General features: G+C 35.9%; 1 protein-coding gene across 13 annotated transcripts in view; it reads right to left on the bottom strand.

Moving 5' to 3' along the window:
* Positions 1 to 2,028: 2,028 nt before the first annotated feature.
* The window catches only part of IKZF2 (IKAROS family zinc finger 2), a 176,174-nt gene continuing 153,416 nt past the window's right edge, over positions 2,029 to 24,786 (bottom strand). For all 13 annotated transcript variants that reach the window (XM_061148827.1, XM_061148826.1, XM_061148822.1 and 10 more), the window contains 2 exons: positions 16,776 to 16,919; positions 2,029 to 10,388 (listed from right to left, as the gene is read on the bottom strand). In XM_061148827.1, the coding sequence (XP_061004810.1) occupies positions 9,664 to 10,388; positions 16,776 to 16,919 (869 nt within the window). In that variant the 3' untranslated portion in view covers positions 2,029 to 9,663. The remainder of the gene's footprint in view (positions 10,389 to 16,775; positions 16,920 to 24,786) is intronic.

Below are 24,786 nucleotides of genomic sequence, written 5' to 3'. Positions count from 1 at the left end.
ACTCTTGTTTCTTTAGTCATAGGCTTACCCAAGGCCCAGAAGAGCCCCAGACACATACCTTTACCTTACTTCATTTCTCTCTTTGGTTCTTCCTGTGCATTTAAAAATCTTGCTTCTTTGCATCTGTTCCAACGGGTCAGATGATCCGGCTCATACAGCTCTTTTAAGGGTTTCTAGAACAAACAACTCAACACCAATACTGGCAGTAAATGTTTTTACTGTTTTGAGGGATTTGTCCTGTGCCTGACAAAACTTCAAGCTAGAAGCAATTGGTCTGATCTAAGACACATTCTGGGATGAAAGAGCAGCAGTAAAGACCAAAAGAAAAAGGCTGTTTTTCTCAGACTGAGCATGTATCTATTTTCTGGGATCTACTTTCATTTTCTCCATTTTAATATGGAATTATGGGCACATTATCCTGTTTGTCACTGGAGAAGGAAATGGCAACCCACTCCAGTATTCTTGCCTGAAAAATCCCATGGACGGAGAAGCCTGGCGGGCTACAGTCCATGGGGTCGCAAAGAGTCAGACAGGACTGAGAGACTTCACTTTCACTTTCACTTTTATCCTGTTAGTCAATTCCTCCTCTCTGCCTGATACGCTAGTTTATGGAAGCACCTCCCTCAAGGTTTTTCTCAAACCACAGAAGAGGAGCAAAATTCAGTTTTACCAGTTGTTATCCTTGTTGGTATCTCCAGAGAGAAGTTAAAAAAAAACCCAAAAAACACATGGGAAACTGTTAGGGCTATTAACAAAACATGAGGTTTTGTTGAATGTTTCATGGATCCATCTTAGTACTCCCTAATAGCAAGAGTCAGAGCTGCTAAAATGCTAAAAATGAAGCTCCTTCACCAGGTGGCGCGCACCTTTGGGCTTGAGCGTGTTGATAAAAAGTCTTACAAGCATATCAAGATTTCAATTATTTATCATTTCTCTGATGCTACTGCAATAGAAAAACCAGGAACAAATGGCAGGCTTAAAAAGCCTTTTTCATTTTGCTTTTGTCAATACCTAGAGAATTTAACATTTCTGGCTGATCTTGAAGGAATTCTTCATAAAGTTAACGCTGGGAGTAATTTACTAAGTTCATCTTTTTTATTTTTCTAAAAGTTAGTATTTTGGATGAAAAGTTGGTCAATGAAATAATATTTCACTTGAATTTGTAGTTTTCCTTGTCTGTGGCATGTGGAAGTGAAATTTTGGGGGAATGTGATAAATATCCATAAAATTATAATACTTATGAAGCACTTAAAATATTTATAATACTTATGTTTTAAGTACTTATAATACTTATGAAAATTCTAATAGCCATCTCAAATGTGATGGTGAGCTTTAACATGGCTTGGGGGATAAATGATAGCTAAAGCTCAATAAAATGATCTTATAATCACATGTGCTCTTTTACATTTCCAGTTATGGAGACATTTGTAACAACAAACTTCTTGTGTTAAAACAAACCATATTTGTAAAATCTGAAGCAATTATGACTCATGCAATGGTGGTAAAACATGAAGCAGAACAGACAACCCATGTTTGCCAATGTGACTGAACAATCTTTATGACTTAATCCTTGATTTCTTGGTCTGACTCCTAAGAAAAGCTGGTTTTGAGTATGGTGATTGACCATTACTTGCACTGCTGTGTAATTCACTCTGTCCTCCGGAGCAAGTCACAGCTTTCTTCCCTCAGGGTTTACTTTTTTCTTCTATAAATAGGGGATAGGCTCTGACATACATAATTTTAAGATTTGTTTTAGGGTAAAATCATATGTATGAAATCTGCCTGAAAAGAGATGTCATCCTTAACAAACGTAGGTTATTCTGCTCTCTGCTCTAGTAACTAGGCAGTAGTGATGGAGATTTCTGATTTCATGCATCCACATCTCTGGGTCAGGTAGTGTGACGCATATATTCAATGGCAGTGATAACTAAAGCCTAATATGATTCAACACACAGTTGAATACAGTTTTCTGTATTTGAACAATGTGCTTGTGTACAGAATTTTCACCAGAAAGTTTTTATAGCAAACTTTTTATGTCAGAAGTTTATTTTATTGGTAAAATATTAAATAATATACAGAATTAAAAACTGCACTTACACTTCTGAGAAGAAATAAATCTTGGACAAATTATATGCTTGTTCCTGAGATTCCCTAAATTTATTCCAGTAGCTGTGCACTCAGACAGTACAAACCTTTATAATATAATCCTTTTCACAAAGTATTACAAAGTTTCTGCAGCTTCTTTAGTTGTACTCACATACAAACACACACTCACACATGCATATTACAACACTCATACACGTATACACAATACCCACATACATGCACAGAACATGTATGTGTGTGCATTAAAAACAAATGAAATACAAGTCCCACATTTTAGTCTGCAGTGATAGAACTGTTAGCGGAGGTCTCCAAATTGGTATATAGCAGGGTGACTTGTCACACAACTGCAAAGACTGTTTCAGTATTTCCATAGTAAACCTCATTTTCTGAGGTATGATATTTGAGCCTTAAAAAAACTACATTATACTGAGCAAACCTGACATACAAGGTCTGGAATTTTAATTTTACATATATATTTATATATATATCTATATCTTTTTTAAACAATAGTTTTTATTTTCCCAAATTATTAGTTTGAAAAAAAAATGAGGTTTACTGGTTTGACCTATCTTTTTTTTTTTTCGCTTCTAAAACTTAAAATATCCTAGAAACTGTCAAGCAATTAGTTTTTAAAGTAGTCTAATTACCTTTGGTATTGTTAAAGAAAAAAAAAAAAATTCTAAAATGGCCAAGACATATACTGTACAAATGCAGTAACTGCCTTTGAAAAAAATGCCAAAGAAATGTTATCTTTTTAAACAAAATATGTATTTACATTACAGCAGTTTTACTACAGGGACACAGATATAAAAAAAGAAAATCAGAATACTACATATAAATATGTAGGATATGAAAAATATCTCTTACTTAAGTTGTATGAAAACAGGAGTGCTCCAAATATTTCTTAAAAATTTTCTCCAATAGGTGATAAGTGTTTAAAATTGAGCTAAGTGCTTTACTTTTATTTTAAAGTTCATTTCCAAAGGAGAAAAGAGAAATAAAAAAAAATATTAGGTTCTTAATTTAAAACACTGGACAAGAAAAAAAATTCAGTCTCTAAGAATTTCAACTTTAGGATACATTTCTCAGGCAAAAGATTACTAATTTCAACAAAAATTTAGTCTCAATAAAGATACCATGAGATTAGACCAGTGCTTTCCACATTCTCTAATCTTTTCACTGTGGTGTGTTTTTCTTTTTGCTTGTTTTGTCCTTTAACATACCATAATTTGCAAGGGTTTCTTTTTGTCTTTAACTAAAGAAAGAATAAGAAAAATAACCATCGTTTTTAAGACTTCAAGGAAAGTATTGCACTTGTACAGAAAGTAAAGAAAAACATCTTTTAAACTAAGTAGCAGAAGCAATCGCTCTGGGATTGCAAATAACACATGGTCTAAAAGGTTCAACTATTAAGAGCAAATGGGGAGCCTGGAGAGCCCACTCCAAACCTGGAATATTATTATAGTAATGTTAAAGCATTTTCTCCCAGCTGGGAGATAGTTAAGACTTTTCACTTTAGATTTTTAACATCTTTCTAAATTCTTGCAAAAAAATTGTCTAATCTCTCATAACACACATTTTTAGGAGAACAACCAAATCAGAACATAAAATCCAGCAAGCAAGGAAGGAAACATATCATGTTCTTATGATTACATAATCTCTGAAGTCATATTTTAGATACCCAATATTTGAAAGTGAAAGTAACACAAGGGTTATATACCTTACTCGTTTTAATTCAACTACTTTTTAAAAAAATAGAAAACTACACTTGAGTATAAAAATATGTCAGCAGATTATACAGCCAACAAAAATCATACACAAAAAATTAAGACTTAAGAGACCTATGAACTGGAAATAAAAACTTGACCTCACCCTCAAACTAGTAGGGGGAAAGAGAGGCAGAGACTATGATGGAGGGAACATGGACAGAAAAAAGAAAGGAGGTGGAGAAAGCAGGCAAAATTTAAGAGATCACAAAGAATTTTGATATACACCAGGGGACGTGATTTATGTTCAATATCCAAGAGTATACTTGACAAGTCAAAATGTTTTATCACAGTTTCAGAAACTGAACTACTTAAAAAACAAACAAACAAAAAAAAAAGAATAACAAAAATCAAAACCCAGAGTCTTTCCCTTGTTACAGTGTATTCATGAAAAAAAAAAAAATCCATTTCCAGTAAATTAAGTAGAATCCTGGTAAGTGCATAGTTGGGGAATCAGTGACCTCCACCCATTGAAGAAGCTTTTCTTACTGTGTCACTTGAGGTAATTTAAAGGGCCAGATTAACTGCAAACTGGCTTATCTAAACCTATAAGAAGTTTTATGCTGTACTTTATGTGGCTTAGCAGAGGGCCTCTAAATTTTATATTACAATAAAAAGGACATCTTAGAAAACTAGTCATTCACGTACCACTCTGTATGGGATAAAGGTTAATTCACAATAAATTTATACAGAAAATATACAAATGCAATATTATGGGAGAAAAACCCCATAAACAGAATTAGGAACTTATTTTCAAAGAGTGTGTGTGAAAAATATCCACAAACTTACAGTACAGCAAGAGAAAAACTAAAAAGCTAGAAATATAATGTTACATAAAAAACCTTATGGAAATTCCAAAATTTTAGGTTTCTGCAATAAATGTAAAAATATTCAAGGTGTCATTATTTGGCCTAGCAATTCACTATGATAAAAAGAAACACTGGCATATCACAGCTTCTTGGTCATATGACATTTGCTTTGAATAACAAGCAGCTCATTTTTTTTTTTTTTAAAAGCTGTCATATTCTAACACATCCATTGCAAGTAATACACAACCATGGTAGGAAACCATTTGAGATTATGCTTTGGAGAATAGCAATATGATATGACTCTTCAATTCTGTTTTGTTCAAGGAGAATTAGTGGCCTGCTTCTTTACATCATTCCACAAAACATTAACAGGTTAGAAGAGGAGATTCTAAGACTAGTAGAACACTAGACTATAGGTGAAATTCCAAAACAATACTGTATTTTATTCATTCAAAATTCCACTAATAAAGCCTTGTTTGATACTAGAACTTATTCTTCCTTAAAAACAAAACAAAAACACATACCATACCATAATGCAATTCACAGCTACAATTTCCCTCCACCTCATATACTACCTGCATAATCTTGTAATGGTATTCAGAAATACTATCAAACCAAAAAGATAGCAACATCTGGTTTCAAAGTTTTCTTTTACTTTAAGCAGATGAGCTGAAAGTCTCTGTATGGGAAATTCCTCTAATGGTTTTGACCTAAGAACACGAAAATGAATTATATAGTGATTTTTAAAAATGCATAATACAAGTGTTGTAGAACTAAACAGCTAACCAACACTCTCTCAATGAATTTTAAAAAGGCACAAACATAAATAAATTTTATAAGTATTTGATACATTAAATTCAGGATCTTAAGACCAGTTACTGTATATTTTAATTATTTTGCAGAAACTGGAGGTTTAAAAACATTTCTAAGATAACTTTTGTATATATAAACTTCAATTTCACCCCCCCACTCTTTTTTTCTTTTGCCTCTGGGGAATTTTCTGTTTTAGAATAATTTTCATACAGGTATTTACTAAAATAATATATAAAATAGAACGAAAGATGATCACAAATTGTAACATATCCCTTTTGGTAAAATGAATAATTCAGAATTAAAAAATAACGTAACCAATACCTCCTATAATCTAAGTTCTGTCTTGAAACCAGGAGCATAGAGTTTTTTATTTGTATTTTTGCAGACTTTTCTGTTCTTTTGCCATCCACCTTAAGGAATCAGTTTAAAGATAACAAAGTAAAACATCATTTTCATCTAAATGCCTTCACTGATGTAATTTTTGTCAAACATTTATAAAATATCATAAAAACTTCATGGTTTTGTGACGTCTAAGACTAAAACACAAAAACCATAAATAAAAACAATACCGAGCTCACTAAAACATCCTTGCCTTTCTCCATTTGCCAACAAGTAAAAGTTGAAACTCTTCCTATTTAAGAGTAATTTGTGTTTCTTTCACTTTAGAGGTTATGCGAAATCAGCTTAGAAGTTGTTTTTTTTTTTTTTTTGATTCGTTGTTTTGATTTGTTCTGGACGTACATAGTAAAGACTCAAGGTTTAAGTTGAATAGTTGTGACTACTCCTGAAGACAGACTAGTAGCTTTAATATTTCTCTATACAGTCTGATAAAGTAAACCTATTAAGTTGCTCAGCTATTAATCATGATTTTAACTCTCTATAGGCTCCTGTAACACACCTGATAGCTCTAATTTCTTTTGTTCATGAATTTTCTTTGAATGAACGTGTATGTATTCTATAATATATGCACACAGCACTTGTACGTATGCAGGAGGAACAGTCCCTACTTTTAGCCAAATCTGAATTCTAGTCTCTCATTCTCCCATTTTGTCCCTCCAGAAAATTCACAACAGAATGTTTCGACAACTTGAAATCTCTTCCAATATGCTTATTGATTATTTTCACTATTGTAAAAAGCCAGATTAGAATGGCTTTAAAAAAGTGATTGACACACTTTTAGAGAGAGGCAATACATATCTCTTAACATGAGCTGGACATAAAATTCTGGGCAAAATTGGGGCAAAACAACATGATGCATTTTTGCCAAACTGGAAAATACAGAGGCTAACCCATTTTCATGCTCCTCAAATACTCTAATGTGAAATCTCACCTAAATAAACTGAGCATATAACTGCTATGTAAAACTTGATTTATTTGGTGTCTGACCCTTGTATTTATTTTTAGGTGCAACCATCTTGCATATTTCCTTTTGTGAAGAAACATGCAAATATAGCCATCCAGAGTTTCCCAGAAAGCACTGTGTCCACAAAAATTCTATCTAACCTACACATTGGAATTGACCTTGTCCTCATTTGCCCCTGCCACACCCTAAGCCATCTTTATCCCTAGTTGTTCCTCCTATGAAGCTAAGAAAGTACAAGTAATACACTGGTAGCAACTTTTTGAAAAAAGATTTTCAAAAAGATGGAATCAGAAAGGGAGAGTGCCATTAGGACTGTCCTCAGGGGGTAAATCTATAATTCTGTAGGTCCACTGAATTCAGTTTCATCCCTGGGCAGGTAGGTACATGATTGTTCATACACTGATAAAAAAAAATTAGTAAGCAGGAAAAAAATTCATAGATGATGCCAGCAGAAACTCACACATAGCCAAAATTATGAACATATTGACTGCCATCCAAATGTTTCCTTAAATTACAGTAAAACACAAAATCACTAACCTTAAATTATTTGCCTCCCTCCAAAAGGAAAAAAAATGAAATCCCAACTATATATGAGTGGTTGGGATAGATGGGGTAAGTCTCAAAGACATGCTTCACCTATGAATAATACATTGTATGTTCAAAATGTGGTAATGCACCAGAGCATGCAGGGAAAGAAGTGACAGTTAACATTCTATTTAAAACATTTCACATCTTCGATTTGGTGCTTTCTCTGAGATGTAAAGGAATAGTTTGGGTATTTCTCCAAAAATAATTGCCACAGAGGGCCAGTGAAAGAGAGCTGAGTTGTAACCATTTTTTGCCTAGCTCTAGTGGTGTCAGTGCTTAGACGTTGCTTACACAAGTGAATGGCAAATTGAAAATGGGTGATGAACAGTATTGGGGCCAGACCTATTTATCCATCATAGTTCTCTAGTGTTGCTAATTCTCACATCATTCTGCACTAAGAAACACAGTTTTAACATCCCACTGAATGATTTTTTTAGAGCAGTTATCACTTACTGCTTAATGTAATTTTAACATTCAGAAATGGTTATCAGACAATCCAGTCATGGTCAGGCCTATCCTCTCTAAACACAAGCAGCAAATTCTCCCTCCAAGTGGGCCCACCACAAGTGAATGTAATCAGCTTCACTCAGTTCCTCCCCTCTAATGCTGTTAGACTGCAAAGAAAAAAAAAGAGAACACCCATATAAATGAAATTAAAATCTGTCCATGAAATATGGCAACGTATATATGAATTCAAAGAAGAAAAATTCTTTAGTAAGGGACCGAGATTCATAAGGGCTTATCTACATTGATAGTTTCATGTTTTTGAGACAGAAAAGGGTGGACATGAACACTTTAGCTTGGAGGTTTGGTTGCGTTCTAGACTCCAAGAAGGGTAAAAATAAGCTTTTGTTTTTGTCTGTTTTATCTGTAATGCACCGGTTACAAAGAAGTTGCTTTTTCCTTGTACCAAAAGTGGTAAATATTATTATTGAAGAAATACTAGAATAAATATCCCTAGTTCCATAACCTTATGTGGTTCAAGTCACCATACTTGGGTCAAATTAGCAACTGCTCTGAGGAGATTTTGAAAGAAATAGCCTACAGCAAGATATTTAAGACCTTCCACCAGAAGAATAAAAGATAAATAGACTATGGACAAAACACTGGGGGGTCAAAGCTTGAAAAATAAAACCAGTGAAAAGAGAAATACCAGAAAAGGGATTTCTGAGTGGGTTTTTTTTTTCCCCCTACTGTTAGCCTAATTATATCGATATTTTTCTGCTGACTGGTTAACACTGATTAAATGCTGATAAAGTGACAATCGTAAGCATACTTTTTAGAAAGGAATATGTATACTATGCTGCCATCACATTACAGCCGTAAAAGAAAACTTCCCAAACAAATTTAAGAAAAGTAGAGGTCCCTTCTGAAAACTACTGAATGCCTCTTAGCCACTCTTAGACCATATGTTATTCTGAAAACTAGATAAAAACACTATTTGTTAAAGGTGTTCAAAGTAAGGCTGCCAGGGTGTCTATAAAATGCCAGTCATCAAAACTATGGAAAAACAGTGCTTAAGTTTAGAAAAATAAGATCATAGGGCCTCAGATGTATTGTAGCTGTCCTTAACTACCTGTAGTTTATAAGTTTTGCTATATGGTACAGGGTACAACATACCGTATTATAAATTCCACAAGGGAAGTAAACATAGAACCCACAACAACTACTCATCCAAGGAGTTATCATGGAAAATAATGTGTGTGTGTTCCATGATCTCTAGAGGAAAAGGAAAACAATTTACATTTTGAACCAAATTCTTCTTTGACCAATAAAATTACTTATCCCATTTAAAACTGTGAAAGTCCAACCCAGAAAATGCTAATCTTTCCTGCCTTCGCACAATCCTGAACATCAGTGGCAAATTAGAATCCTTAGATGAATCTTTATGAATCAAGTGATTTTTTTTTTTCCCTCAAAGCATGATATACCTTATATCTATGCATGGCAGAAATGAACTGCTCTTAAATTCCCACACAATAAACAAGTCAAGCTGTCAAGAAACAATGTCCCCTGTCTCTTCTCTCTTCCGTTTCTTCCTTATTGTAATCAGGCAGAGCAAATGACACTGCGTCCACAAAATAAGAATTAATGACAGTAACAATATTAAAAAAAAAAAAAAGGTATGTCAACATCTGAGGAAGGTGGGATTGTAAGTGCAGTATTTCTTCATGTGCAGTTCGTTACTTCATAGGGGTCCCCTTTGGAATGAAAAGGCCTAGTGGAATGTGTGCTCCCCTCGAACAATGTGTGATGAAAACTCGTAACGGTCCTGGCTTCTGTAGCCACAGATGTTGCATTCCAGTGGGTCCCGGTAGCCATGGCAACCCATGTGAATGGTGTACATGACATGGTCTAGGAAAAGGACTCGGCAGTGCTCACACTTGAAGGCTCTAATCTGTTCACCTTCTCCATTGAAGACCTTGTAGATGTCCTTCAGTGAGCCCTTAGGAGCCTTGGTGGTATCCAAAGCCTTGACATCCTCCTTCATGTAAGCTGGGCTTTGCTTCCTCTTGGGATTTAAGGCAGGGTTTCCTTGGTAAGACTGGTGGTCATCATGGCTGCTTTCTGAGTCAGTAGAATCTAGGCAGCTATTGCTGGGAGAGGCCTCTCTTTCCTGGGGTCGACTCTTTGGTCTGATGAGAGAGATAGGGCCATCCATGGTGTTTTCATGACTATCGGAGGTTTCCCTGCTAATGGGTCTTTCTATCCTATTTGGATGATAGACCTGAGAATAAGCTGAGCTTATAACCGGGGCCACCTCAGCGATTGTGCTTGGCGGGTGCTGCATCAGAGGGTGAAGGGCCTCAGCTCCAAGGTAGGTGATTGCATTGTTGATGGCTTGGTCCATCATATGAGACTGCATCAGCTCAGCCTCCTTCTCATATGTTAAGTTCATATCAAAGTGAATGTCTGGGTAGCTGAATCGCATGATCTTTTCTCCTGAATGGAAGAGGTGGAGAAAAGGAAAAAGGGGGAAAAAAAAAGAATACAACACAATAAATAGCTTGACTAAGGATATATACGTACAAAATTAATTAATCACTTTCATTTTCTATAATATGGTATATCTTATTCTTTAGATCAAGTATTTAGGCTCTTTAATTCTGCTGAGACTCACAAATACTCTTAACCTACAGAGAGGATTAGTAATAAAAATGTCACAAGCCATTTGCAGTTGTTCTAATGCCATCATGAAAATGCATCTAGCCTAAAAGGTATGATTGAGTGTGTGCTATCTTATTTTCATTCTCTATCAAAGTTTCCACTTGTCTAGAGCTCAGAAACTGTAGAAGAAAGAAGAAATGCCAGGTAAAAATAGTCAGAGATTTACTTGTTTTTGCATTATTTTAAACATCAGTGACCAAGCCTCAAAGATCATAAAAATGAGAGTGATATGGTTATAACACCTGTGTTATCTCACTATTGTGTATGGTTAATTTGGTTGATTTAGCTGCTATGTTAGAGAAAGATCATCAACCAAATATATGTCATTATGGAAAATTTTTAAATGCCACAATTAAAATACTTTTAACAATTTAATTGATAAACTGAATGAAATTAGGGCTATATAAAAATAGGGTATTTCCCAAAGCACTTACTTATTATAAATTGGAAAATGATTGTTTCATTGTTTTGCTTCTTGAAATGGATAATCGTTCATTTTTGCATCACCCCTTTCTTATTTAGACACATAAGCTATTACTATAGGAACACCCACTGCTAGTTTTCTATATATTTTCTTGACTGAGAGAGATTTGTAGTTTTACTTCTCAACATTTACTTCAACTAATTTAATTTTACTTCAATATTGTATATCAACATAATATCTAAGCTTAACCAATTAAAGAGTTGGTGCATAAAATAGTAGTTTAGGTTTTTCTCCTCCAAATATCCCAAGTTTTGGACAGAGTATTTAATCTTTTAAAAATTCTGCCATTAAATCAATGTGTTCTCCTACTAATGCTTACTTTGACTAACATGCAACACTGATCCATAAAATTGTATTCGGGAAAAATACTTTCATGTGGCTAGTATTATTTCAGGTTTGAAGGAAGGTCTCCCAGATGAGAGGAGTGAAAATTGAAAAAAAAGAGGAGTAATTATTTCATAGCATACAATTAAGATATTGCAGTGTCAAGAGTTTAAAAGTTAAGCTGTGCCATGCTTAGTCACCCAGTCGTGTCCAACTCTCTGCAACTCCATGGACTGTAGCCCACCAGGCTCCTCTGCCCATGGGGATTCTCTAGGCAAGAATACTGGAGTGGGTTGCCTTTCCCTTCTCCAGGGGATTTTTCTGACCCAGGGATCAAACCCAGGTCTCCCACATTGTAGGCTGATTCTTTACCGACTGAGCCAGCAGGGAAGCCCTGTTTAGAGAGTGTGACAACAATTCAGGGATTATAATACAGTGTGATATGTGGTATGGGGTCAACTAAGGAATACAAAACTCACAGTATTAATAAAAGAAAGCTTCCTGAAGAAAGTGACATCACAGAACGGATGTGATGACAAATATTAGCCGAGTAAAGGAAAGGTAAGGGTTGGAGAAGCTGGTAGGAAGGCTCAGAGGCAGGAGGGCATGACTCATCCTAGGGATTACTAACACTTTGCATACGGCTGAGAATGGAAACAGATGAGAAAGTTGCTATCTGATAATATAGGGCTTATTCAAGAGCTAAGGAATTTGAAATCTATCCTAAGAGAGGTAAGAACTGAAAGGGTTAAACAGGAAAGTGACTAACTAGAGAATTATTTAGCAAGATGATTTAGGAAGTTGTTGCTACTGGGATGTAGAGACCATGGGTGGCTTCAACTAGTAGAGTAGCAGTGGAAATGGAGAAAACTGGATGGAATGGAGAAAATTTCTGAAAATGTTGCTAGAACTTGTCGATTATCTAGACACAGAATGAGAAAAAGAAAGAGGTTAAGTATTAAGCCCAGGTTTCTGGCCTGGGAAACTTGGTGGATGGCAATGGGATAGAAAAGATGGTGAATTCAGATTGGGGAAGACTATGAGTCATAGTCATGTCTAGCAAGTACTGAGATACAGTCTCAAATTCAGCAGAGAGATTTGGGCTTGAGATACAAATATAAGAGGCATCAGTTAATACAAATGAGCTTCTGAAGCCATGGGAATAGATGATCTCACAAAGGCATAGGTAAAATGTGAAAAAGAGAAGGTAAAAAATGGAACCTGGAAGAGCATCAAGGATTTTACACCTGCCCATAGACTAGGGCAAGTGAGATTAGAGTCCCATGCTTAGGGAGCCCTGGGTCTCACTCCTTATGAAGGAATAAGGAATGTGTAGGGCCAAGGGAAAGGGCCAATCTGGAGCTTACACCCTAGACTATGCTCTGGGTGCCCAGCATGCCAGAATTCTTTGTCCAAATGGCCCAGAACTTGCACTGGGAGTTGCAGAGTCCTCTTCACAGGGTCCATTCCCTGAGTACCAACTTTGTTGCTGGTAGGTACGCTAAGGCCTGAAGAATGGTCAGTACACTACTCTACACGCTGTGAGTGGGGTGGGATGTGAAAAGAATTTGGATGTGCAGACCAAAGTGTGTACACACACATGCAGGAGGCCCCTCTTTGGTGCTCAGGAGTGGGTTTACAAGAGGGGACTGACTGCACACCAGGGGGGTTTGTTCTGCTCATGCCTTCAAGTTCTGGTGTGGAACTCTGAGGAATCTGAGAATGCTATATTATTTGAACTCAGTCTTCCAGATTAGGAGGTTAGAACACAATAGTTTTTAATTTAAGCCTGATTTATGATATTAAAATAATTAGGTATATGAATTGAGGCCTCCATTAGGACTGTAGAACCATTTGCATAACTTTTAGAGGGAATCCATGAAGAAGTTTGAGAAGGAGGAGTCAGAGAAGCTGGAAGAAACGCAAGCGAGATCAGTGTCACTGAAACCAAGGAAAGAGAGTGTTTCTAAGGGTATAACTATTCAGTAGTGAAAATACGCTCCAGTTGTGTAAAATGGCTGGAAAGTCCTCTGGACTTGACACTATAAAGAGCAATTTCAGTAGAACATGAGGACTAAAGCAAGGCTGTGCAGGCTGGACAATGAGTAGAAAGAAAAAAAATATAGAAAGCAATCAGAGAACTCTTTCAACAATTACATATTCGAAGTGAAGGAGAAAGTAGGTACTTACTGGAAAAAGACCTGGGTTTGAGATTAGATTTTTTTTTTTTTTTTATGATGAGAATTTATCCCATTGAATGCCAAAAGAAAAATGCCAATAGAAGGGACATGTTAAAAATATATGTGAGAAAGGGGGAAAACAATAGTGCAAGTTATTTGAGGGGCTGGGATAGGAGAATTCCAGGGAACAAGAAGAAGCATTTATTAGAAAGAAGGGTGCTGCTTTCATCCATGAAAGAAGAGAGCATTCACGTGAGTGCACATATCTTACAGGACTAGTGATAGCTGAAATCATGTCAACTGTTTTTATTTCCTAAGAATCTAGATGTAATATCACCAAGGTGTGAGATACCATATTTTGGGAGAGTAGAGAAAGGTTGAAATGGCCCTACGTGTTGAATATGAGAGAAGAGTGGAGTGTTCAGGGATGGATAAAAGGAAAGCCACTATACAGTAGGGATGGGACAATTAGTATTTGAGATCAGTTACTCATTTATTTACAGCAATGCCAATTTATAAGGCTGTGGGATTTTCTCTAAAATTAGTAGCAACTATGTAGATGTGGAAAAGAGGTTCAGTTGGCTTCATTAGAGGGTAGGCATTTTACTAGTTGAAAGACAGAAGGACAGTAAGACAACAGAGTCATGGAATCCAAACTGGATAAGAAAAGAGAGGCTGAAACAAATACACAGCAAGTTCAGGGATCACTGACCTGAAGAGCTTAATAAAATCAAAGGAGAGTATTTAACTGAGGAAAGGAACAAAAAGAAATTGATAGTAAATGAAGAATGATAATATTTCTCATTTCAAAAGGCATCATAAAAAAAACTACTATGCAATTGTTTGTTATACAGTTGACCCTTGAACAACATGGGTTTGAACTGTGCAGGTCCACTTATAGGAGGATTTTTTTCCAACAGTAAATACTATAGTACTGCATGATCCATGGTTGGTTGAATCTATGGACGCAGAACGGTGGGTATGGACAGCTGTGTGTAAGGAGCGTCATCTGTAAGTCATACGCAGTTTCCACTGCATTAAGGCCATTGCCCCAAACCCTGTGCTGTTCAAGCGTCAATTGTGTATTACCACTGGGACAGAATCCAAATAAAGAAAAACATATCATCAACTTCTAATAAAAATGTAATGTTCTTATTTTAGAATAAAAAAAAATTTTAATGTACCCCTCTTTTCTAAGAGATGCAATTAAGTCAAATTGAGAGTAGCATCTAAGTCACAGGAAACATGAAAACATTACAAAGATGAGAACCAAGTAAATTCAGAAAACAGAATAGTAAAAAATTTCATATTTTTCCAATGACATAGACATTTAATAGACATCCAGCAAACTAATCAATTTTGTAAAACAGAAGAACTGGCATTTAAAAAAGGTTATTTATAAGCAGGAAGAAAGAGAGACAGAAATAAAAGTGACTCAGGGCCCAAAACAGATCTGAGTATACTCTCAGGGGCTACTTTTAAACTGTGTGGGCTGCTAAGTCACTCATTCATGTCCATCTCTTCGAGACCCTATGGACCACAGCCCGCCAGGCTCCTCTGTCCATGGGATTCTCTAGGCAAGGATACTGGAGTAGGTTGCCATGCACTCACCCAGGGAATCTTCCTGACCCAGGGATCGAACCCAAGTCTCTTAAGTCTCTTGCATTGGCAGGCGGGTTCTTTACCACTAGCGCCACCTAGGAAGCCCTAGTTTTGAACTAACCTAGCATAAACTATGATCTTTGGGCTTCTTTCAATGAACTTTGTCAGTTAATTTCTCCAGCTTGTCTTAAATTCATATTTTGGTGATTTGTTAGTTCTTCAATTTTAGATTGAAAAGAAATCTCTAAGTGTTTACTGGAATAGGAGAATTTTATTACCCTTCCCCCTATGAAATAACCAAAGCAAAGGTTTTCTCTCAGTTACTACTCAACCCTCATAAAGATGTTCCACAATGTATTTTGACACTAGAATGTGAGAATCTGCTTTTTTTTAATCTCTTCTAATTTTTACTCTATGTAAGTCTATAAGAATATATATTATATACATAAATAATGAAAATTCTTGATATTGACTCTGTTATTCATTCAGCTCTTTTTGAAAATAGCTAGGTAATTCTGTAACTTTAGAGATAATTTACAACCATAGTATTATAGTATGCAGAATGATGCCAACTCTGAGTGTAACAAAGAATATCTGAGGGCTTGGAAATGAAAATCTAATATATCACACCTAATCTCTTCAGTTCAAAACATAAGCTACATGAAAACAAACATCAAAATATGAACTGTAGCTCAAAATATGAAACATCTTGAATGCAGATTGCTGAATTACTTATTTTAATGCAAAATTGCAAAAAAAAAAAAAGATCTCTTCATTCCAGGTTAAATACTTGGGGGGATGCATGCTCAGCTGTGTCTGACTCTTCGTGCAACCCCATGGACTATAGCCCTCCAGGCTCCTCTGTCCATAGGACTTCCCAGGCAAGAATACTGGACTGGGCTGCCATTTTCTCCTCCAGGGCAATCCTCCCAACCCGTATCAAATCCGTATCTCCTGCGTATCCGGCACTGGTAAACAGATTCTTTAAAAGCATTAATTTTGTGGAAAGAAAATGTATTAAAAACCTGGCTAACAGGCTACATCATTCTCTTTAAGTACTGTTATTTGTTATTATACTTTATGTAAGTACAGGCCATGAGGGCTACTTTGGGCTTCCCTGATAGCTCAGTTGGTAAAGAATCTGCTTGCAATGCAGGAGACCCTGGTTCAATTCCTGGGTTGGGAAGATCCCCTGGAGAAGGGAAAGGCTACCCACTCCAGTATTCTGGCCTGGAGAATTCCATGGACTATACAGTCCATGGTCACAAGAACTGGACACGACTGAGTGACTTTCACTTCCTTTATATAAGGCTTCATTTTGAGATAACAAAAGAGTCCTATCACTCTTTCCTTCATTTCTTTCTTAGGCCCACATGCCTAAGGGTATGTAGTGTGTGTGTGTGTGTGTCTGTGTGTAATGTCATACATACTTTGTATGTAGTATGATGGAGAAAAGAGATGACCATTTATTTCATGAATTGAAACACACCATATATATTTATATATACATGGGAGTATGCCTTTGCTCATGAAAATCAGCTTTTAAAAAATAAACCCCTTTGTAATGCTTACCCACAAACTTTTGTGGAGTGGAGCTTTTACGTTTTCCCATGTTCCCTGTGAGCTTCTCTATGACAGCAGGTCTCTCAAAAGGCACCAGAGAAATATTGTTGTCCATAATAGGCTCTTGTTCCTTACAATCTTCCATAGGAGGTACTATATAAAACCACACAAAAAATTTAATCTGATAATTTCTTCAACATTTAAAAGGATGCAAAGCTGGACTTTCCACCTCAACATGTGTTATACAAACATAAAAACTAGCATGCTAGAGTAAAAGCAATTAGAAAGAATAACCTCTAGTGTTAAAGTATACTCTTAATTTTACACACACACACACACACACACACACACACACACACACACATAGAGGACTTGTTTTTATCCAAGTCTCTCTCAAATCAATGACATACACTGTTGCCACTACTGGTGGTCAACATGTTCTTTTTCTCATTTTATTCCTCTGAAAGTGTTTTTAACACTGATGAAAATCAATACTAACTTTAAGACTGCACTATTCTCAAGGCTTTTGGAGTTTATTTTTCTAAAACAATTTAAGCAAGTCAACTTGTTTCAGAAGGAAGCTTACACAGACACACAGAAGAGCGGCATATTTAATCAGTTTTTTTCACCCATGTATTTTCTTGTAGCAGATTTTCTCTCTGATGAGCTGAAAGAGCTGTGAGCCCTGCTGGCTGTGGCTACCTACCTGCACAAAGCAGCCTTCATGAAGGAGATCCGATTCTGGACATGTTCATGCATAGTAAACGGTGACAGCTTTATGATTGTAATTTATTTTAAAAAGAGCTCTTCAGCAGGATAAGAGAATCCATTTCCAAATTGGCATATTTGCTCACTAGACTACTGCTCTAACTCATCTGACATAAAGTCTCCTCTGCTGCTCCCTTTTCATCCCATCTGTCTGAGTGGCTGTGGGTTAATTTATTAGCTCATAGACACTGACATGAGATACTCACATGTATGGTATAGACACAGAACTTCAAGCTATTTTTGAACAAAAATACTTTCAAAGGACATTTAACTAAAGAGAGTAACACTGGAGACAGACTGCACCTGAGTGCTAAATCGCTTGTCGTGTCTGACTCTTTGTGACCCTAAGGGCTGGAGAGCACCGCCTGGCTCCTCTGTCCACGAGATTCTCCAGGCAAGAATACTGGGGTGTGTTGCCATGCCTTCCTCAAGGGGATCTTCCCGACCCAGGGACTGAACTTGTGTCTCTTATGTCTCCCACATCGGCAGGTGAGTTCCTTACCACTATCACTACCTGGGAAGGCTGATCAGTGGATTAAAACCAACATTTGCAGAAAAGACCATAACTTATTATTTCTTGATTACTGTTGCTTTTTAACAATTGAACTTGTGTCAGCGCTGTTTGGAAATCTAACGGTTTCATATCAGGATATCTTGTTCATCATGCACTGTAAAATGATTTACAGAGGGATAGCTCTACTGTGTGAAACACAGTGCATTATCCTTTATAGGGGCAGACACTAAAAGTAAGAAGGCAAGAGATCAAAGTTAAGAAAATCCTGTGCACAATTCAGGTGACCTATTTAATAACCAATACAGGTTATAGATTTTGAAGAAATGAAAAATGGTATCAGACGATGTTTCTGTAATTCAGACCTGCTTAAAGATACCGACATTCAATGTAAGTTTTGGGTTAACCTAGTACAGGCAGGTGGATGGGCCAGAAAAATTCAATCTTCAATCTCTACTTTAATGACAAGGGATCCTACAATTCTTAAATGTTAATTTGGAAAAATTTCCAAGATGAGACTTAGAAACAAAGAAACACTTGTATACTGATATAATTCATGATATACAAATACAAAAAGTATGCCTCTAGACATTACTTAAAACATGTCCTCTCTTAGCAACAACTAAATAATAAAAAAGAAAAAGAAAAAAACTTAAAGCAAAGAATGAATGTCCACAGGAATTCAGATAAGGGGATCCAGGAAGATATAGTGGGTGTTCATATAATTAGATATAGATTATTTTCAAAATTTTAACTTTTGTTTTAGATGTTGAATTCATAGGCACTTACTACATCATCAAAAAATAACTATTTAATTGAAATACAGGCCATGAATGGGCCTAAGATGAAAATATGTCATGAACCAAGATCCGAAATCAAATAAGGGAAGAAAAAAATGTTTGTTGTTGTAAATTTTGCTAAAAAACAGCAAAACTGGTTAACAGGGTTTGCCCCAAAATTGAATATACTAATTAGTTTTGAAATGAGTTGTCTAGAACTTGGCAGTTTTGCTCAAGTCTCACCTTGAATTTTCACATTTGCACACATTTAACACTCAAAACGAAACCTGGGTGTGGGAACTGTCCCACACCACATCCACCTCAATTCAGGTGATTTGTCCCAAGTTCAATGAAGCTCATGTGAACTGAAAACAAGGACTTTGGCAGAGCTCTGGCCTTACTTCTACTTCACAACAGACTTTTACATATCATATAATAGTCTTGCTTCTACCGTGCTGGCAATAATAAAAACAACAGACTCACCCTATATACTAAGTACTTTTTTAAGGCTTTCCATTTGATAATCTAATTAATGCTTTCAACAACCCCCTGAGACAGGTGCAATTACCATTTCCATTTTACAGATGAGGAAACAAAGACCCAAAGATGTAATTTTCTTACTGTGCTTTAAAAAAAAATTGTAGTTGATTTACAATGTGTTTTGAATTGAAGTACAGTTCATTTACACTGTGTTTTAAATTGAAGTATAGTTGATTTACAATGAATTTAATTGAACCATTTTCTCAGTGTTTAGGTAGAACCTAAGTGGTGTGACTCCCTCCAGAGCAGGGCTCTTAGCTACTATTTGAGTATTGACTTCGTATAAACAAGTTTGAAATATATTTAAGGTTTCCTTGAGAGAAGATCTGATACATTTTATATATTATGGAGCTAATCTTCTCAATTATTTGCTTTTATGAATCTGAGTGCAACTCATCAAAATGTTTCTAGATATACATCGCTTGAAACACAAAACAAGTTCCCTAGTTAGTAATGTATTAATAGTATTGTGTGACATTCAACTAGGCTAAGAAAATATCAACTTCACTTATTAGAACAAATTTCATAAGCAAATATCTTTCTTGACCTTATTTTTGAAGTTATAGCCATCATAAAATGTATTTATCCTTGCATTATTTCATTATCTCATCATATTGGTAAGTCACAAAGATAGAACCATACAAGTGTTACCAACATTGCTATTTTGCCAAACAATCCACTCAAATTTCAAATTCCAGGCAGACATAGTCTGAGAGACCTAGATTAGGTCACATGTCTACATCCCCCCGAAGAGGGCAGGGCACCTAAACTGACAGCCCCCCTGTGACTTCAGCCAATGGGAGAGGATAGCTCTTGAAAGGAAAATGGAAGCTTTGTTAACTACAGGAGAAAAAGGGCCAGTATGATAAAGACAACACATGTCTTCTATTTTATCACAGATTTTCTCCATGTTGTAGAACATAAAAAGAAACTTCATTTATCTTAATTATATTCTTGACAACAGTGGGCAGGGCCCATACTTGAAATTACTCTTTCCATTTTCCCATCCTCTAGTCTCACTCAGCTTCATTGCATTTCTTTTTCCCCCTTCTTAATGTGTCCTTGTCTTCCTACGAGTCTCATTCCATACTTACCTATATAACCTTATAAAACCTGTTACTTTAGATTACTACCCATATAAGGATGGCTCCCACATCTTTATTGTCTACTGAGGTTTCTCTTAAGAGCTTGAGATCTATATATTTAACTTCCGTCTAGACAGTTTTACTTGGCTGTCTCTCACAGGTGCATAAAAGATAATGTGTTAAAAAACTGAAATCTCTATTTCCCTCCCCAAACTTTCTCTTATTTTCCTAATTTCCATCTCAGTGAAGAGCACTATCTACATGGTCATCCATACTAGAGACTTGTGGCAAATCCTAGATTTTTGCCCATTCATCCAGTCTCCTCCTCCCTCCTCAGACATACACTCATGGAGATACCAAATGTCTTAGATGCTACATTTATAGTTGCTCTCAGTGTTTTAAGTGTTCTGAATATTGATGGCTACTAAGCCTAACTCAATCAATCAGGAGACTGTTGCCATGGTCTACATGGTCCTGTCCTGACTCTTCTGATCTCCTGCCCACATTTCTAGCAATGAAATGTGAGCGTAATAATATTTTTCAGGATAAAGAATAAAATTCATACAATTCTTTGCTTAGCACAATAGGTCCTTCACTGCCCCTCTCTCTCAGGCCTCATCACCTTCCAATTTTTCTTGCCTTTACCAACCGGGCTCTAATTATACATAAGTACTTGGAGGTCCTTAACCCAACCATGCTCTTTTAGACTTCTATTTCTTTATACATGCTGTTCTGTCCACATGAAACACCCCTTTCCATTTATTTAGCTTGCTCTTCTGCCTTTCAAAACTCCACTCAAACATAATTTTACCTAGAAATTCCTCTTGGACACCCACTGCGACGTAGATACCTGTCCTCTGTGCTCCATAATGCTTATCACTCAGTGCTGTAACTGCTGGTTGACTGGTCTGTTTCTTCTAAGAGTTGGTAAGTGACCTCCAGTAGGGACTGCATTTAATTTGACTCTCTCTTCAGATGATGTGAGACAAATAAGAATCAATGGATGTTTACTAAATAAACATCTTGAAATGCTGTCACTCATTCAAAACCAGTGAAAGAGCTTCCTAGGAAGTTTATCTGTTACCAACTATGCCTCCATCCTTGCAATAAAGAAATTCCCTTTACCAAATAATCCAAAACATAAACCTAAGAATATACATTCTTGCTTTAAACTTGGCCATCTTTTTGGTTCACACTTTCATTTTTGTCTTCAGGCAAGGAGGAAAAGCTAATTACATACTTCGCTTGTTAAAGCTTTTTCTTCAAGCAGAGAAGACTTGAAAAATGAGCATAAAATAACTTTTAAGTAAGATAATCTGCCATAAAATGCAATTCACTATTATCTTTACTTCTAAAACTGCAAGTCATTAATTTCCTCCTTTTTATCGAACTTGAGAACTTTTGATCCTCGCTTGTAAATATATATTTTTCTTCTGCTGCTCCTCTTTATCTTTTCCTTGGCATGCTCACTTCCAGTCTCTCCTCACACTCCAGTCAGGCATCTATCCTACGTTCTACATCGGTGAGGCTGTTTTTCAGAAGACACAGATTTGACTACCCCAGTGAAATTTAAAAACTGGATTAGCATGTAAAACTCCATCTCTGCATCACAACCTACTATTTTAGTCTCATTTCCTACCATCCCTTGAACTCCAACTGTGTTCAGTATCCAGAAACTTGTTAATGTTCATTTATACCTCTAAGTCTTAGCTTACGACAACTTCTCATCCTGGGATGTATAGTTTTTGTGAATCTGATCTGTGTAATTTTTCTCATCCTTATGTATGCAGCAAAAACTTCATTTAAGAAACTTCCTTTGATTTCTCCAGAGTTAGGTGACTTTTGCATCTGTGTTTCAGGAGAAGTGTTTATACACCTTTATTAGAGCATTTGCTTCATTTTGTTTATCTTTTATGTATTTCCTATGAGACTATACAAAACTATGTCCATGTATCTTTATATTCTCAGAACATTCCACAGAGCTTGGCACACAGCAAGTCCATGATAAGTGTTTTCCTGAACTAAAGTGAAAGAAAGTCTCTTTGACTTTAGACTTCCTCACTAGAAGAAACCAACATGGGGAAGAACATGTTTTGGGAAAGAAAGGTTAGGACATATAACAATGCCAGTTATGAAAAAGAAGGAATAGTCATTAATTTCAAAGAGCTAACGAGTGACCACAGTGATGGCACCCCCCATGTCTACAGCTAAAAGAAAAGGCAAGATAATAGACACAGTGTATAGAATAGTTAGACATTGTGGCTCTGGCAAAAACGAGACACATGCCAAGTCATGTATATGAGACAGGTTAATGATGATCACTAGTAGCATTTTTATCTATATTGTCTCTCTTATGCCAATTATCAACTCCTACCTCAGACATTACACATGCTAACAAAAGGAAGCAGAAGTTAAAGATAATCTCAACCTATTATTGCAACACATTTAGAAAAAGTGCAGCATGAAATAGCAGTAATATAAACTTATATGGTTTATATTGGATGGTTAAAACTCCATCCATTATTGAAGAACAAATATTTGGGTCTATAAATGATACCAAAACCTATGTGCCCCTCCCACACAGACACACACACTCCATCTTGCTTTATCCCCTGCCCTACCCAGTACCCGAGTGTCTTTCCAATTTTCCATACTCTTCCAGTTTCAAACCATCTGTAAAGGCATTTGCCTGTCAAAGGCTAAGCAATCTGGGGAATAGAGGTTGATGCTGAGGCTGCAACTGTTTAGAACTCTTTTTACCCCAGAATACATCTGTTAAAATTTTTTGGCACCACTTATTCTATAGCTGATTAATCTCTCAACAGATAGTTACATGCTGACTATAATTACTTATGTATACCTTACCTCCCTAGAAAAAATATACAGTCTTTAAGGAGGGATTCTATTTCATATACACGTGTTTGCAACACAGTTTCATAAATAACTGTGAATGGAAAATTAGTTCATAAAACTAATAATACAGTCAAATATCAAAATCACAATGAAAGAACATTACACAGAAAAATTAGGAGTAGCGCCATAAGGTGTCTTAAGGAAACTCTGGCATGCCCCAAGCCTCCATCAGCTACCTTGCCTCAAGTCATCTCTAAAAGCAACAATTTGAACAGAAACAATGTGCTCAGTAAATGAAACTTCAAAGGTCTAAGTTAACGTCATAAGTAACATAACTTTATAGGGGGTGTGATATTTATTATTTCTTAATATTTAATTACCTGAAATAGTAAAAATAACTATTTATTGGGCTTTTATTGCCCATCCAATCACATTTAATTCTCACACCAAGACTATGAGTGACCCAGACACACACCACACAGCAAGACCAGAGTTGTTGGGCTCCTAGGTCCACAAATTCAACCTCAATGCTCTGGATCCTATGTTGCCATCATAAGCTCAGAAATGCAAGCTTACAATACCAAGTTTACAAAGACTTAAAACACAGGTTTTCAAAAATGTTAATTAACGATAATATAAAAACAAAAGGACTCATTCACAATAATGACAGAATTAATACTATAAACTACCTTCAATACAAAGAAAATTTTCAATTATTCAAGGTAACAAAATAATAACTAAAAAAATTTCTGATTCATCAAAAAGTAATCACTAGCTGTCCAATAAACACAATTCCACAGTTCCACAATCTCGCATAAATAATCCTTGAGCTGTCTGTAAATACAAAAGAGATGCTTATATTTTAAAAGTGACTACAGGATTTCTCAACTGTACTAATTAATACTGACCAAATCTTTCCTAAATGAAAGATATGAATGTATCAATAAGTTACCATTTTTGTATATGCTTATATGAATAATAAAATCAATCAGTATAAAAATATAATTTGTAGGACCAAACAGATGCTCCAAATCTAAGGAATTAAAATTCATAACACTTTGTGAGGCTGATTGACTAACATTATTTTTTATTTTTTAGTTATAGAGAATTTTTTAAAGATTTTTTTGATGTGGGCCATTTTAAAAATCTTTATGAACTTGTTACAATATTTTTCTGCTTTCTGTTTTGTTTTTGGCCTAGAGAAATGTGGGATCTTAGCTCCCCAACCAGGGATTGACACTGCACCCCCTGTATTGGAAGGCAAAGTTCTAATCACTGGATCACCAGGGAAGTCTATGGTAACAGAGAATGATTAATTGAATAAACCTGAGGGACTGCTTGCCTACTTGTTATTGTGTGTTGTGGAGGTCCAGATGTTTTGTTTGGGTTTTGATTTTTGTGGAGGGCAGTGGTACCTATTTTGGTCTAGACTGTTTGCCATACTTGTAGAAAGCAAAATCAGTAACTTCCAAGATAAACCACAA

The sequence above is a fragment of the Dama dama genome, chromosome 8 (genome assembly GCF_033118175.1).
Source record: "Dama dama isolate Ldn47 chromosome 8, ASM3311817v1, whole genome shotgun sequence".
NCBI lineage: Eukaryota > Metazoa > Chordata > Mammalia > Artiodactyla > Cervidae > Dama > Dama dama.
The sequence above is the reverse complement of the archived record's forward strand: the minus strand, read 5'-3'. Positions and strand labels throughout refer to the sequence as shown.